General features: G+C 45.9%; 1 protein-coding gene across 1 annotated transcript in view; it reads right to left on the minus strand.

Moving 5' to 3' along the window:
- The window catches only part of LOC134984469 (oocyte zinc finger protein XlCOF22-like), a 166402-nt gene extending 152680 nt beyond the window's left edge, over positions 1-13722 (minus strand). The window contains exons 1-3 of the mRNA XM_063950040.1: positions 13465-13722; positions 13195-13394; positions 907-1704 (exon numbers count right to left, since the gene is read on the minus strand). Of these exons, the coding sequence (XP_063806110.1) occupies positions 907-1704; positions 13195-13394; positions 13465-13722 (1256 nt within the window). The remainder of the gene's footprint in view (positions 1-906; positions 1705-13194; positions 13395-13464) is intronic.
- Positions 13723-14070: the final 348 nt, after the last annotated feature.

Consider the following 14070-nt stretch of genomic DNA (forward strand, 5'->3'; position numbering starts at 1 on the left):
GTTCCAGCCAGTGACCCGAGCCTCTCCTGCATTGCTGTTCCTCCCAGCATTCCGTTACTCACCAGTCCTCACAGGTACCACACTGGTTCCAGCCAGTGACCCGAGCCTCTCCTGCATTGCTGTTCCTCCCAGCATTCCGTCACTCACCAGTCCTCAAGTGACTCTCTCTATAGGTGTTACCCGGCTACATATTGCACTGGTGGCTCCCATCAGTGGTCCAGTACTCACAGCCGGTCACCTACCATCACAGTTCATACTGCCTGACTACCACGCCTGAATCAGACCAATTAAGCCAGCCCAGTTCTGTCCACAGCGCTCAAGAACAGATGCAATGTCCAGTACTAGTCCGGGTGCACAACCTAACCCAGCCATGACACCCCCCTCCTGTAATGTCACCCCACTATTCACATGAGCTGTCAAAATCAGACATAGCTAAAATGGCAGCGTGTGTACCCTCCTTTATACACCAGATGGGATATTTATACACAGCAACACTGATATTATGTGGACACAAAAGTAACAATACAAGTGACACATTAACAGGAAATTGTTTCTGTCACCATAGCAACAATTATCTGGAAATAAGATAATACACAGACACATAAAATGACTCACCGGAAATATTTTGTTTTTAAACAACTTTATTTCATATCTTTAATACACAGATTTTTGTCTATATGTGGGAGGGCCCGGACCATTTTCCAGGGGGCTGCGTGATGTCACATCTGCGTTCATCTCTGATTAACCCCCTATAAGCTTCCAGAGTGCACCTCATATCTCATCTTTTCTTCATTTTAAGTATACTCCAGAAGATTAAAATGGTTCCTCACCTGACTGATGTCTATTTTGTGCAACAAGAGCTGATATATTTCTCATAGTATAGAAATGGCCTCTCACCTGTGTGACTTCTCTGATGTGTGACTTCTCTGATGTCTATCAAGATGTGATTTCAGTGTAAAACATTTCCCACACTCAGAACAAGAAAATGGCTTCTCACCTGTGTGACTTCTTTGATGTCTAAGAAGATCTGATTTGAGTGCAAAACATTTCCCACACTCAGAACATGGAAATGGCCTCTCACCTGTGTGACTTCTTTGATGTTTAACAAGTTCTGATTTGTGTGCAAAACATTTCCCACACACAGAACATGGAAATGGCTTCTCACCTGTGTGACTTTTCTGATGTCTAAGAAGAACTGATTTCTGTGCAAAACATTTCCCACAATCAGAACATTGAAATGGATTCTCACCTGTGTGACTTCGCTGATGTGTAACAAGTTGTGATTTCCAGGAAAAACATTTCCCGCAGTCAGAGCAAGAAAACGGCTTCTCACCTGTGTGACGTCTTTGATGTCTAATAAGAACTGATTTGTGCACAAAACATTTCCCACACTCAGAAAATGGAAATACCTTCTCACCTGTGTGACTTCGCTGATGTGTAACAAGTTGTGATTTCCGGGAAAAACATTTCCCGCACTCAGAACATGGAAATGGATTCTCACCTGTGTGACTTCTCTGATGTATAACAAGACTTGATTTGTGTGCAAAATATTTCCCACACTCAGAACATGGAAATGGCTTCTCACCTGTGTGACTTCTGTGATGTTTAACAAGTTCTGATTTCCGGGAAAAACATTTCCCGCACTCAGAACATGGAAATGGATTCTCACCTGTGTGACTTCTCTGATGTATAACAAGACTTGATTTCTGTGCAAAACATTTTCCACACTCAGAACATGGAAATGGATTCCCACCTGTGTGACTTCTCTGATGTATAACAAGATTTGATTTCCGTGTAAAACATTTCCCACACTCAGAACATGGAAATGGATTCTCACTTGTGTGACTTCGCTGATGTGTAAGAAGTTGTGATTTCAGTGTAAAACATTTCCCACACTCAGAACATAGAAATGGCCTCTCCCCTGCCTTACCTGTCTGTGGGTTAATAGGCTTTGTGTTCTGTGTAAAACATTTGGCATCTACAGAACAGGGAAACTCTGTATTTACTCTCAGAGCTGTAACAGATGCACCAATATCAGAGTGATCAGGAGAACATTTCCCAGGATCAGAGGGATCAGCTGATAGAGCTGGATGTATAATTGGGGTAATGGGGTTAGCTCCTGGAGAATCCTGTCTACTGTCATTATCTTTTATGTCACAATCCGGGGATAACATTAGATATCCTTCTGAGATATTCCTGCTTGTGTGTCCATCTGCTGGAAATAAAATACATTATGGAAATGTGACCTTTTCTGTAACAATATTAATCTTGTAAACAATAGGAGAAGACGACTCTCTGGGACACTTAATTATAAATGTGTGTGTATAATAAAACATAACTTTTAATGAAGGCTTTATAATATTGTGTCTCAGACGATCATTGTGTCCACCCTACTGAGAACACTCACAATAACAAATGTAATATTATAATAAGACTTATATATCTCTCTCTCTTGTACTGGTAACTAACCATGATGTATAAATGGAGATGTAGTCACTCGCCAAGTCCTATGTCAGCACCAATGTAAAACAATGGATGGGGAACTTATCGTATGAACTGGAGATTCTAGATGAACAATAATACCAGTCATATGAGCTGATGGATCAGAGAAATGTCTCCTAACGTTACTCCTGGAAGCATTGGTAAGGTAGCATTCCTTTATGTGTGTGCTCATACGCTGGTAAGCCTGTACATGTGTTACTCACCATTATATAAGGTATATTGCTACAGCAGAGTAGGTGTGGAGCAAGGTATTTTAGATGCAATACACCATATGATACACTATAATCATCATCATCTGCTAGGTTATAATCTACTTTCTCTTACGTCATAGAAGATGCTGGGGTCCATTTAGTACCATGGGGTATAGACGGGTCCTTTGGGAGCCACTAGCACTTTAAGAGTTTAATAGTGTGGGCTGGCTCCTCCCTCTATGCCCCTCCTACCAGATTCAGTTTAGAAAATGTGCCTGGAGGAGCCGGTCACAGCTAGGGGAGCTCCTAGGAGTTTTCTTAGTTGTTTATATTTTATAGAGTTAGTTAGGTTACAAGAAGCCTCCCTGCTTTGTGGGACTTGGGGGGGGGGAGGGGAATTAGGAATATGAACCAACTTCCTGAAGAGTTAATGGTTCTCTACTCCACTGACAGGACACTGAGCTCCTGAGGGTGCTGATCGCAAGCCCACAAGGCGACTGCTCACTCCTGCAGCACAGCCGCCACCCCCTAACAAAGCCTGAAGAAAGAAAAGTGGCGAGTACAGCGCCAGCGTCCCGGTTAGCGGCCGGGTATGGCAGCACAAGGGTGGGAGCGCAGCTCTGACAGGCTACGCTCCAGGAAGGCTCAGCAACACACACAGTGTAGGAACTTTAAGGGGCGTCCTGAGCCAACGCGGATAAACCCTACACTGGTCACACAGCTAACAGGCGCTAATCCCCCTGTTATCACTAAAATCCTCAGGCCAGTATAAACAAATTAGTTCGGGAAACCGCACGCCATTACAAGGGGCGGGGCTTCCTCTCAGAGAGGATCCAGCACTCACCAGCGCCATTTTCTCCCTGCAGATCCTAGGAACTAGGACACTGACAGGGAGCGCTGCCATCCATATTAAAGTCAGCGCCGGGCTTTTATCATAACTGCCTACTGGGGCGCTGTGTGGCTGGCTCCTTATACTCTGTGACTCTCTGAAGGTACTCTGGGGGAAACTGTGTCTGACATTTTCCTGTGTGTGTGTGTAAGTGTGTATATCCACATTACCATGTCTAAGGACTCTGTGTCCTGTGCTGCAGAGTGTTTATCGTCTCCTGAGGAGTCTATTCCATGTACTCAGGACTGCAATGTGCTGTCTCAGCCTTCAGAATCCGAACCCCCATTGGTGGATTCTTTAAGGGGAATGATATCCCAGATTTCAACAAGGATGTCACATACTGAGAAAGAGACGCAGTTTTTGAGACAATCTGTAGTGGGTTTGAAGTATTCAGCTCCCACTACTTCATCTAAAATCCCACCTACATACCCCAAAAAATGTACACTTGCCCAGATAATGCAAGCTGACAATGATACCGACTCTGATACAGGGGACGGTGATGGGGATATGCAGGGGGGGATCCATCCCTTGCTAAAGGGGTGCAGCTAATGATTGAAGCCATTAGGGATGTTTTGCATATTTCTGAGAAGGTTCCAGAACAAGTAGAGGAATCTTATATTACAGTAAATAAGAAATCCTCACTTACCTTCCCTGCTTCTAAGGAGTTAAACTCTATGTTTCAAAAATCCTAGAAAAACCAAGAGAAAAAATTCCAGATCCCTAAAAGAATTCTCATTGCTTTCCCTTTCCCTGAAGAGGATAGGAAGAAGTGGGAAAACCCACCTATAGTAGACGCTTCTGTATCTAGGCTGCCTAAAAAGGTGGTTTTACCTGTCCCTGGTTCAACCGCCTTAAAGGAGCCAGCTGACCGCAAGATTGAGACTACGCTCAAATCACTCTACACTGCTACAGCTGTGGCTTTAAGGCACACTATTGCTTGTGTGTGGACTTCTAAAGTCATAGTAAAGTGGTCAGGCACCTTACTAGAGGACTTAGATACTATGAATAGGAGTGACATTGACTTGTTTTTACGTCACATACAGGATTCTGCAGGTTTCATGGTGGAGGCCATGAAGGACATTGGCATGCTACTTCCATGGCTCTCTCGGCACACAGAGGACTCTGGCTACGCCAATGGACTGCGGATGCAGAATCCAAGAAAAGTGTGGATAACCTGCCATTCACAGGTCAAGCACTATTTGGGGACGCATTGAATGCGTGGATTTCCACGGCGTTTGCGGGTAAGTCGACATTTCTTCCCTCCGCAGCAGCCCCAGCTAGGAAATCTTATCCTACACCTACACTGCAGTCCTTTTGGACTGCAAAATTTAAAAAAAATCAAAACCCCCTCCCACCTTCTTTAGAGGAGGCTGGGGAAGATCAAAAAAACCTGCACCAACAGATTCCCAGGAACAGAAACCAGGTTCTGCTTCTTCCAAATACTCAGAATGACAGTGGACCTCTCAGCCTGGATATCAGGCAGGTGGGAGTGAGACTAAAATATTTCAGTCACGTCTGGGTGTCATCATGCCTAGACCCCTGGGTAACGGATATTGTTACCAAGGGGTACAGACTGGAGTTCAGGAACTCCCACCTCACAGATTCTTCAAATCAGGCTTACCAGCTTCGCTGACAGAAAGTGCTATCCTACAGGAAGCCATTCCAAAATTGGTACAAATAAATGTCATTGTTCCAGTTCCACCTCACCCAAAAACCAAGGGTTATTACTCAAACCTGTTTGTGGCACCAAAACCAGACGGTTCGGTAAGGCCCATATTGAACCTGAAGTCATTGAACCACTACTTGAGGGTTTTCCAATTCAAGATGGAGTCTCTGAGAGCAGTGATCTCAGGTCTGGAGGAGGGGGAATTCTTAGTATTCCTGGATATCAAGGATGCGTACCTTCACATTCTGATCTGGCCACCTCACCAGGCCTATCTACGGTTTGCTCTACAGGACTGTCACTATCAGTTCCAGACATTGCCATTTGGCCTCTCCACAGCATCTAGGGTGTTCACCAAGGTCATGGCGGAGATGATGCTCCTCCTACGCAAACAGGGAGTGAACATAATTTCATAACTGGATGATCTGCTGATAGAGGCATCTTCCAAGGAGAAGCTGTTTCAGAGTATTGCGCTCACAACTCAACTACTCTGGGACCATGGGTGGATCCTGTACCTTCCAAAGTCACATTTGGAACTGACAAGGAAACTGCCCTTCCTGGGGATGAAATTCGACACGGAAGAGCAGAGGGTGTTTCTACCGGTGGAGAAAGCGTTGGTGATCCTATCAATGGTCCGGGATGTCTTGAAACCTCCCTAGGTATCAGTTTATCAGTGCATTCGCCTTCTGGGGAAGATGGTATCCTCCTACGAGGCTCTACAATACAGAAGATTACATGTACGTTTTTTTCAGCTGGATCTCCTGGACAAGTGGTCGGGATCGCATCTTAACATGCACCAGCGGATATTCCTATCACCGAAAGCCAGAACTTAACTACTCTGGTGGCTGCAAACTTCTCACCTGTTCGAGGGCCGCAGGTTTGGGATTCAGAATTGAATTATTCTAACCACGAATGCAAGCCTCAAAGGTTGGAGAGTAGTCACCCAGGGGGAAAACTTCCAAGGAAAGTGGTCAAGCCAGGAATCGGTCCTTCCTACAAACATTCTGGAACTAACGGCCATATACAATGCCCTTCTACAAGCAGCACATCTTCTGCAAGATCGAGCCATTCAGGTTTAGTCGGACAACGTCACAGCGGTGTCCTACATAAACAGGCAAGGTGGAACAAAGAGCAGGGCTGCAATGTCAGAGGTAACAAGAATCCTCCTCTGGGCAGAAAGACACTCGCTGGTACAGTCAGCGATCTTTATTCCGAGAGTGGCCAACTGAGAAGCGGACTTCCTCAGCAGACACGATCTCCATCCAGGAGAATGGGGCCTCCAACTGGAGGTATTCACAGAGGTAACACGCCGATGGGGTGTACCTCAGATAGACATGATGGCATCTCACCTCAACAAGAAGCTTTAGAGGTACTGTTCCAGCTCACGAGACCCACAAGCAGTGGCGGTTGATGCCGTGGTGACTCCGTGGGTGTTCCAGTCAGTGTATGTGTTCCCTCCACTTCCAATCATCCCAAGAATTCTCAAACTAATAAAAAGATCAAGAGTTCCGGCGATCCTCATTGCTCTGGACTGGCCACGGTGGGCTTGGTACGCGGATCTTCTGGCATTACTGCAGGAGGTTCCAAGGCTTGTTCCTCTTCGCGAGGACCTTCTACTGCGGGGGCCGTCTGCCTATCAAGACTTACCGCGGCTACGTTTGACGGCATGGAGGTTGAACGCCAGATCTTAGCTCGGAAGGGCATTCTGAATAAGGTTATTCCTACTCTGATCCAAGCTAGGAAGGGGGTAATGTCTAAGCATTACCATCGGATTTGGAAAAAGTATGTGTCTTGGTGTGAATCCAAAAAGTTTCCTACGGTGGAGTTTCACCTGGGACATTTTCTCCTCTTTCTGCAAGCAGGTGTGGATGTTGGCCTACGCTTGGGTGGGCTCCATCAAGGTCCAGATTTTGGCCTTGTTCATTTTCTTCCAGTAACAATTGGCTGCTATCCCTGAGGTTCAGACTTTCTTGAAAGGAGTTCTGCACATCCAACCACCCTTTGTGCCTCCTATGGCACCTTGGGATCTTAATGTGGTGCTGCAGTTCCTGCAATCGGATTGTTTAGAACCTTTACAGGAGGTGGACGTAAAGTTTCTTATTTGGACGGCGGTCACGTTGTTGGCCTTGGCTTCTGCCAGACGTTTGTCAGAATTGGGGGAACTGTCGCACAAGAGCCCATACTTGATTTTCCATGAGGATAGAGCTGAGCTCAGAACGCGCCAGCAATTTCTCCCTAAGGTTGTGTCTGCTTTTCATATCAACCAACCTATTGTGGGGCCAGTGGCTACTGACACCTCAATTACCTCAAAATCCGTGGATGTCGTGCTGGCTTTGAAAATCTATGTGAAGAGAACTACTCGTCACAGGAAGTCAGGTGCACTATTTGTACTTTATGATCCCAACAAGATTGGGTGTCCTGCTTCTAAGCAGACAATTTCACGCTGGATCAGGCTTACTATCCAGGATGCTTATTCCACGGCATAATTGCCAATTCCAAAATCTGTTCAGGCACACTCTACCCGTAAAGTGGGTTCTTCCTGGGCGTTTGCCCAGGGGGTCTCGGCTATTCAGCTTTGCTGAGCGGCTACTTGGTCAGGGTCGAAAACATTTGCTAAGTTTTACAAGATCTATACTTTGGCCTCTGAGGACCTCAAGTTTGGTCAATCAGTTCTGCAATTACCTCAGCACTCTCCATCCTATACTGGGAGCTTATGTACATCCCCATGGTACTAAATGGACCCCATTATCCTCTAGGACGCAAGAGAAAATAGCATTTTAATTACCTACCGGTAAATCCTTTTCTCGCAGTCCATAGAGGATGCTGGGCGCCCGCCCTGTGCTTCGTATTACTGCATTGTTACTTGGTTCAGTATTGTTGGTTTAGCCGTTGCTGAATTGTTCCAAGTTGGTTAGTATGGCTTTCTTTTTTGTTATGTGTGAGCTGGTGTGAATCTCACCACTATCTGTGTATTTCCTTCTCTCAAAGTATGTCCGTCTCTTCTGGCACAGTTTCTAGACTGAGTCTGGTAGGAGGGGCATAGAGGGAAACCAGCCCACACTATTAAACTCTTAAAGTGCCAGTGGCTCCCAAAGGACCTGTCTATACCCCATGGTACTAAATGGACCCCAGCATCCTCTACAGACTACGAGAAAAGGATTTACCGGTAGATAATTAAAATCCTATTATTACATCCCCATCATCAGTGTCTTACCTCTATAGTCTCAATAGTAATAAGGATAATGTGTGTATGGTAAGTATGATACAGAGAATTACATATCAGGATCTATACAGCTGCCGCCATACTTCTGCTTCTCATATGTGTGCTACTGGCAGCAGTGAACATCTGAGTGAGAGTGCAGGGAAGACAGCAGAGTCTGATGAGAAAGTGATTGGATCTGCCTTTGCAGGTATGTACCACACCTGTCACCCCTGTTAGTATATAAAATAATAAATAAGAGGAGCGTGGTCCATCCAGACGTGGTTTCTGGAGATCTCCTCAATAAGTGGCTTCTTATCTACCCTACCTGATAGCTCTCAGCCACCGCTGGGACCAAGACCCAATCTATTAAGTCCCCCACTCCTACTGCCCTAAAGCCGCTCGCTCCGCTCACTCTGGGCACCATTCACTGCTGCAGCTCCTGTATGCTCCAGACACCTGACTTGAAGGTGCTTTTGGCTCAGACGGGAGCACTTGCTCTCCAGATAACACGGGTGCGCAGGTCCCGCTACTGCTGGGGACAGAACGGGATGCCCACAGTCACCGGAGCCCGACAGTGATATTGGGATGTGAGGTGGCTGCCATTTTGGATCCTGGTGCTCGGCCATCACATGCTTTGCCTTCAATAAGGTTTAGTATAAATAAGTGTCCTGACAGCTGGACCGGGGTCACTACACTAAATTGAAGCATTTGCCTGGAGAACTACCTTCTATTTATATGGTACCACTATAATCTACTTCCTCTCAGTCTACATGCAGAGCCCAGTATCAAGTATTGTCTGAGTACAGCGCATTAGACTCTGAATACAACCTCACAGTATATTACTTTGTGGATTGCTCCACTGAATATATTTTGCCACTTGTGTCTCTCTGTGCTGAGTACTTCACGTCTGTGGTCACGCTGACCTCTAGTGGAATTTCTTGGTCATTACTGTTATTTGAGTTGCATTACATCATGTTTACTAGAAATTTTAGCTCGGATTACCCCGTCACCCCGACTAAGAATGTCATTGTGAACAGAGTCATCTTGATGTAACCTCCTGACAGCGTACTACTGCTCCTTTTATTTATAGATCATTTGTATTTTCCTATCTCTGAGAGGTCAGTCTCTTTGTAGCCGGCTTACCATGCCTCCAAAAATTTTTCAAAGGTACCAAATCGGCCCCACCTGTCCATCTCTTTGGTACCTCGAATTCAGGTGGTCCTTCTGAGACCGCTACAACATCATCTGCTTCTTCTTGTCAGACGCACAGCCCAGCTGTAATGGCTGAAGACGTCTTAAGACACTCTAGATGGTCCTGTTACTCTACTGAAATAATCTCAGAATTTAACTCTAATATTCAAGTTTTTGAGGTCCAGTATCAGTGAGATTGGCACTCGTACAGACTAAGATGAAAGATTGTTGCGTCTCACAAAGATCTGATTTCAGCACATGACACCCTTCAGGAAGACATGGTCTCTATTCGTGATAAATTCATTGATTTAGAAGACTGCTCTCAGAGAAATAATATCAGAATAATGGGGGTCATTCCGAGTTGTTCGCTCGTTATTTTTCTTTCGCAACGGAGCGATTAGTCGCTAATGTGCATGTGCAATGTCTGCAGTGCGACTGCGCCAAGTAAATTTGCTATGCAGTTAGGTATTTTACTCACGGTATTACGAGGTTTTTTCTTCGTTCTGGTGATCGCAATGTGATTGACAGGAAGTGGGTGTTTCCGGGCGGAAACTGGCTGTTTTATGGGAGTGTGTGAAAAAACGCTAAAGTTTCTGGAAAAAACGCGGGAGTGGCCGGAGAAACGGAGGAGTGTCTGTGCGGACGCTGGGTGTGTTTGTGACATCAAACCAGTAACGACAAGCACTGAACTGATCGCAGATGCCGAGTAAGTCTGGAGCTACTCAGAAACTGCTAAGAAGTGTCTATTCGCAATTTTGCTAATCTTTCGTTCGCAATTTTGATGAGCTAAGATTCACTCCCAGTAAGCGGCGGTTTAGCGTGTGCAAAACTGCTAAAAGCAGCTTGCGAGCGAACAACTCGGAATGAGGGCCAATGGGCGTTCCGGATTCTGCTACAAATGCTGAGCTTTATGATTATGTCACGGTTCTCTTTTTAGAAACTTTCACAGAAGGCTTCTGCCGCTGACCTTCTTATTGATAGGATCCATAGACTCCCAAAGTACAAACAGGCCCCTATCCAAGCACCGAGGGACACTCTGCTCAGGGTCCACTTTCTTCATATTAAATAACGCATTCTACAGGCTGCTTTGTATTCCTCATCCACAGCTGAGTGCCTGGATAATCTGTAGATATTTCCGGATATTTCTCCTGTGACGCTGGCCAAAAGGCGTCTATTCCACCCAAGGAAATGTATAATACAAATGGGGCTTTCCTACTAAGCTTATTGTAATGCGAAACGGAGCCTTCACAGTGATACCATCACCCGAGGATTTTAATACCTACCGGTAAATCCTTTTCTTGTAGTCTGTAGGGGATACTGGGATGGTCTTAGTACCATGGGGTATAGATGGGGTCCATTGGAGCCTGGCAATTTAAAACTTCTTCAGAGTGTGCTGGCTCCACCCTTCTATGCCCCTCCTGTATACTCAGTCCAGGAAAACGGTGCCCAAGGAGACGGACATGCTTTGAAAGGAGGAAAAGAAACAAGAAAGTGGTGAGAGAACGAACCAGCACACAACATAACAAGAGGATAGCAACACTAACCACAACTTGAAAATAGGGACAGCAAAAGCAGACCCAAACTACAACACACAAGAACAACTCTTGCTGGAAAATATCAAAGCACAGAGGCGGGCGCCCAGTATCCCCTATGGACTACGAGAAAAGGATTTACCGGTAGGTATTAAAATTCTATTTTCTCTAATGTCCAAGGGGATACTGGGATGGTCTTAGTACCATGGGGAAGTTCCAAAACTCCAAACTGGGTGGAAGAGTGCTGAGACCCCATCAAAACTGATTGACCAAACTGAAGGTCCTCAGTAGCCAAGGTGTTGAACCTTTAAAACTTTACAGCGTGTTCGAATCCAACCAAGTAGCTGCCCAGCATAACTGCAAAGCCAAGACACCCCGGGCAGCCACCTAGGAAGAACCCACTGACCGTGTGGAGTGGGCCTGAACAGACCTCGGAAGCGGCAAAGCTGCCGAAGAGTGAGCCTGTTGGATCGTAAGCCTGATCCAACACACAATAGACTACTTCGAAGCAGCACAACCAATCTTTGAAGCATCATAGAGAACAAAAAGCGAGTCTGATTTTCTGAGACGAGCTGGCCTCTTGACATAAATCTCCAAAGCCCGAACACCGTCCAAGGACATTGGTGTAACAGACGTGCCAGTGACAACCAGAACCACCATTGGCCAATTGATATGAAATGCTGACACCACCTTAGGCAAGAATGTCTAGCGAGTTTTAAGCAATGCTCTATCCTCATGAAACACCACAGATGGACTCTTACAGAATAAGGCCTCTAATTCCAAAACACGCCTCACTGAGGCCAAGGACAACATGATAGCCTGCCATGTCAAATACTCCATGTCCACCTTGTGTAAATGTTCAATCAAACCGATTGGAGAAAGGCCAGAACCAAATTGAGAACTCATGGCGCTGTGGGAGGAACAAAGGGTGGTCGAATATGAAGGACACCTGTCAAGAACATCTGGACCACTGGGAGAACAGCCAATTGTTCCCTGGAAGAAAAAGACAAGGCTGAGATTTGAACTTTTATGGAGCCTAAACATAGGCCCACATCCACAACAGCCTGCAGGAAGTGCAAGAAATGTCCCAGATGAAAATCCATAGCAGAATACTGTTGACCCTCACACCAAGAGACACATTTCTTCCATATGCAATGGTAATGTTTCGATGCGACCATCTGGCCGGCTTGGAGCATAGTCGAGATAACCTTTCCTGGCAAAAATCGTCCCAATATACTTCCATTGCATCAAACGTAGCCGTGGTAAGTCTGGATAGATGAACGGCCGTTGTGTAAGACGATCATCCTAAATTGGCAGAGGCCAGGGGCCTATAAGTAATAAGGCTAGAATGTCTACTTACCAGGCCCTGCGGGGCCAGTCTGGGGCAATCAGAATTGGCTGAACCCTGTCCCTTTAAGTCCTTTGAGAACTCTTGGAATTAGAGGAACTGGAGGGAACAAGTACACTAACCGGTAAATCCACGGTGTCGCCAGAGCGTCCACTGCTGCGGCCTGTGGATCCCTCATCCCAGAACAGTAACGCAGAAGCTTCTTGGTGAGCTGAGAAACCAACAAGTTGATTTGCGGGTAGCCACACCGATTAAATATCTGCTGAAACACTTGCGGGTAGAGGCCCCATTCCCCCAGGTGCAGATCGTGTCTACTGAGGAAGTCTGATCCCCAATTGTCTACTCCCGGAATTAATATGGCGGAAATGGCCTTGGGATTCCGCTCCACACAGAGGAGTATCTGTGACACCTCCTTCATTGCAGCTCTGCTCTTTGGACCTCCTTGTTGGTTTATGTATGCCACAGTTGGTGCGTTTTCCGACCATACCTGTATGTCAACAGAATCCAATCCTGAATTCTGAAGTGTCGACCCTCCAGGAGGGAGATCAGCAACCACCATAAGAGGGAAATCCTGGCGTTTGGTGAAAGGCACATCATCTGGCGCATGTGCAGATGTGACACAGACCATTTGTCCAGCAGATCCAGCTGGAATGGTCATGCATGGAATCTTCCGTACCGAACTGCATCGTAGGAGGCCATCATCTTTCCCAGTAAGCGTATGCAAAGATGTACCGAAACTTTGTTCAGCTTCAAAATGGAACATACCATCATCTGAATTATCTTTGCCTTGTCCACAGGAAGGAGCACCTTCTGAGAAACCGTGTCCAGTATCATTACCAGGAACTGAAGCCTCTGCGTAGGTCCTAGGAGGGATTTCTGCAGATTGAGAATCCACCCATGATCCGTGAGTAGTCGTGTTTGAAGGCTGATCTTTTCCATCAAGTACTCTGAATATAGCCATTATGAGGAGATCGTCCAAGTATGGAACAATGTTCACTTCCTGCTTGCAGAGTTGTAGTAACATCTCTGTCATCACCCCTGATAACACCCTCAGTGCCGTTGAGAGACCAAAAGGCAAGGCCTGGACCTGGTAGTGACTGTCCTGCAGTGCAAACTTGAGGTAAGCGTGAAGAGGTGGCCATATTGGGATGTGAAGATATGCATCCTTAATATCCAGAGAAACCAGGAATTCCCCTTCTTCCATGTCACACTTGGCTTGAGTTGGGGATCTGACGACTGATAATTGACTGAGGGAGCAGCTATCGGCAAAGGCAGGAAACGAGGTGGCTGAATGTAGTTCTTACTCATGGATTGAAGACTTAGGCCCATGGATGTAGAGGGGTAGGCAATGAGGACAATGACCGAGAATGATACACTGAAGAAAGAGGAATTCAGTTTTAATGAGACCTCAATCATACACAACGACTAGGAGAGAAGTCTGAGTGAATTCTGAAAGATGGAAGGTTAGTGATTTGTAAACGATGCTGAAGAACACTGATTGAAGAGATGACTTGTGATTTTTAAACAATGCTGAAGAGAGGATTGCTGTGAG

Source organism: Pseudophryne corroboree (genome assembly GCF_028390025.1).
Source record: "Pseudophryne corroboree isolate aPseCor3 chromosome 3 unlocalized genomic scaffold, aPseCor3.hap2 SUPER_3_unloc_57, whole genome shotgun sequence".
NCBI classification, from domain to species: Eukaryota; Metazoa; Chordata; class Amphibia; order Anura; family Myobatrachidae; genus Pseudophryne; species Pseudophryne corroboree.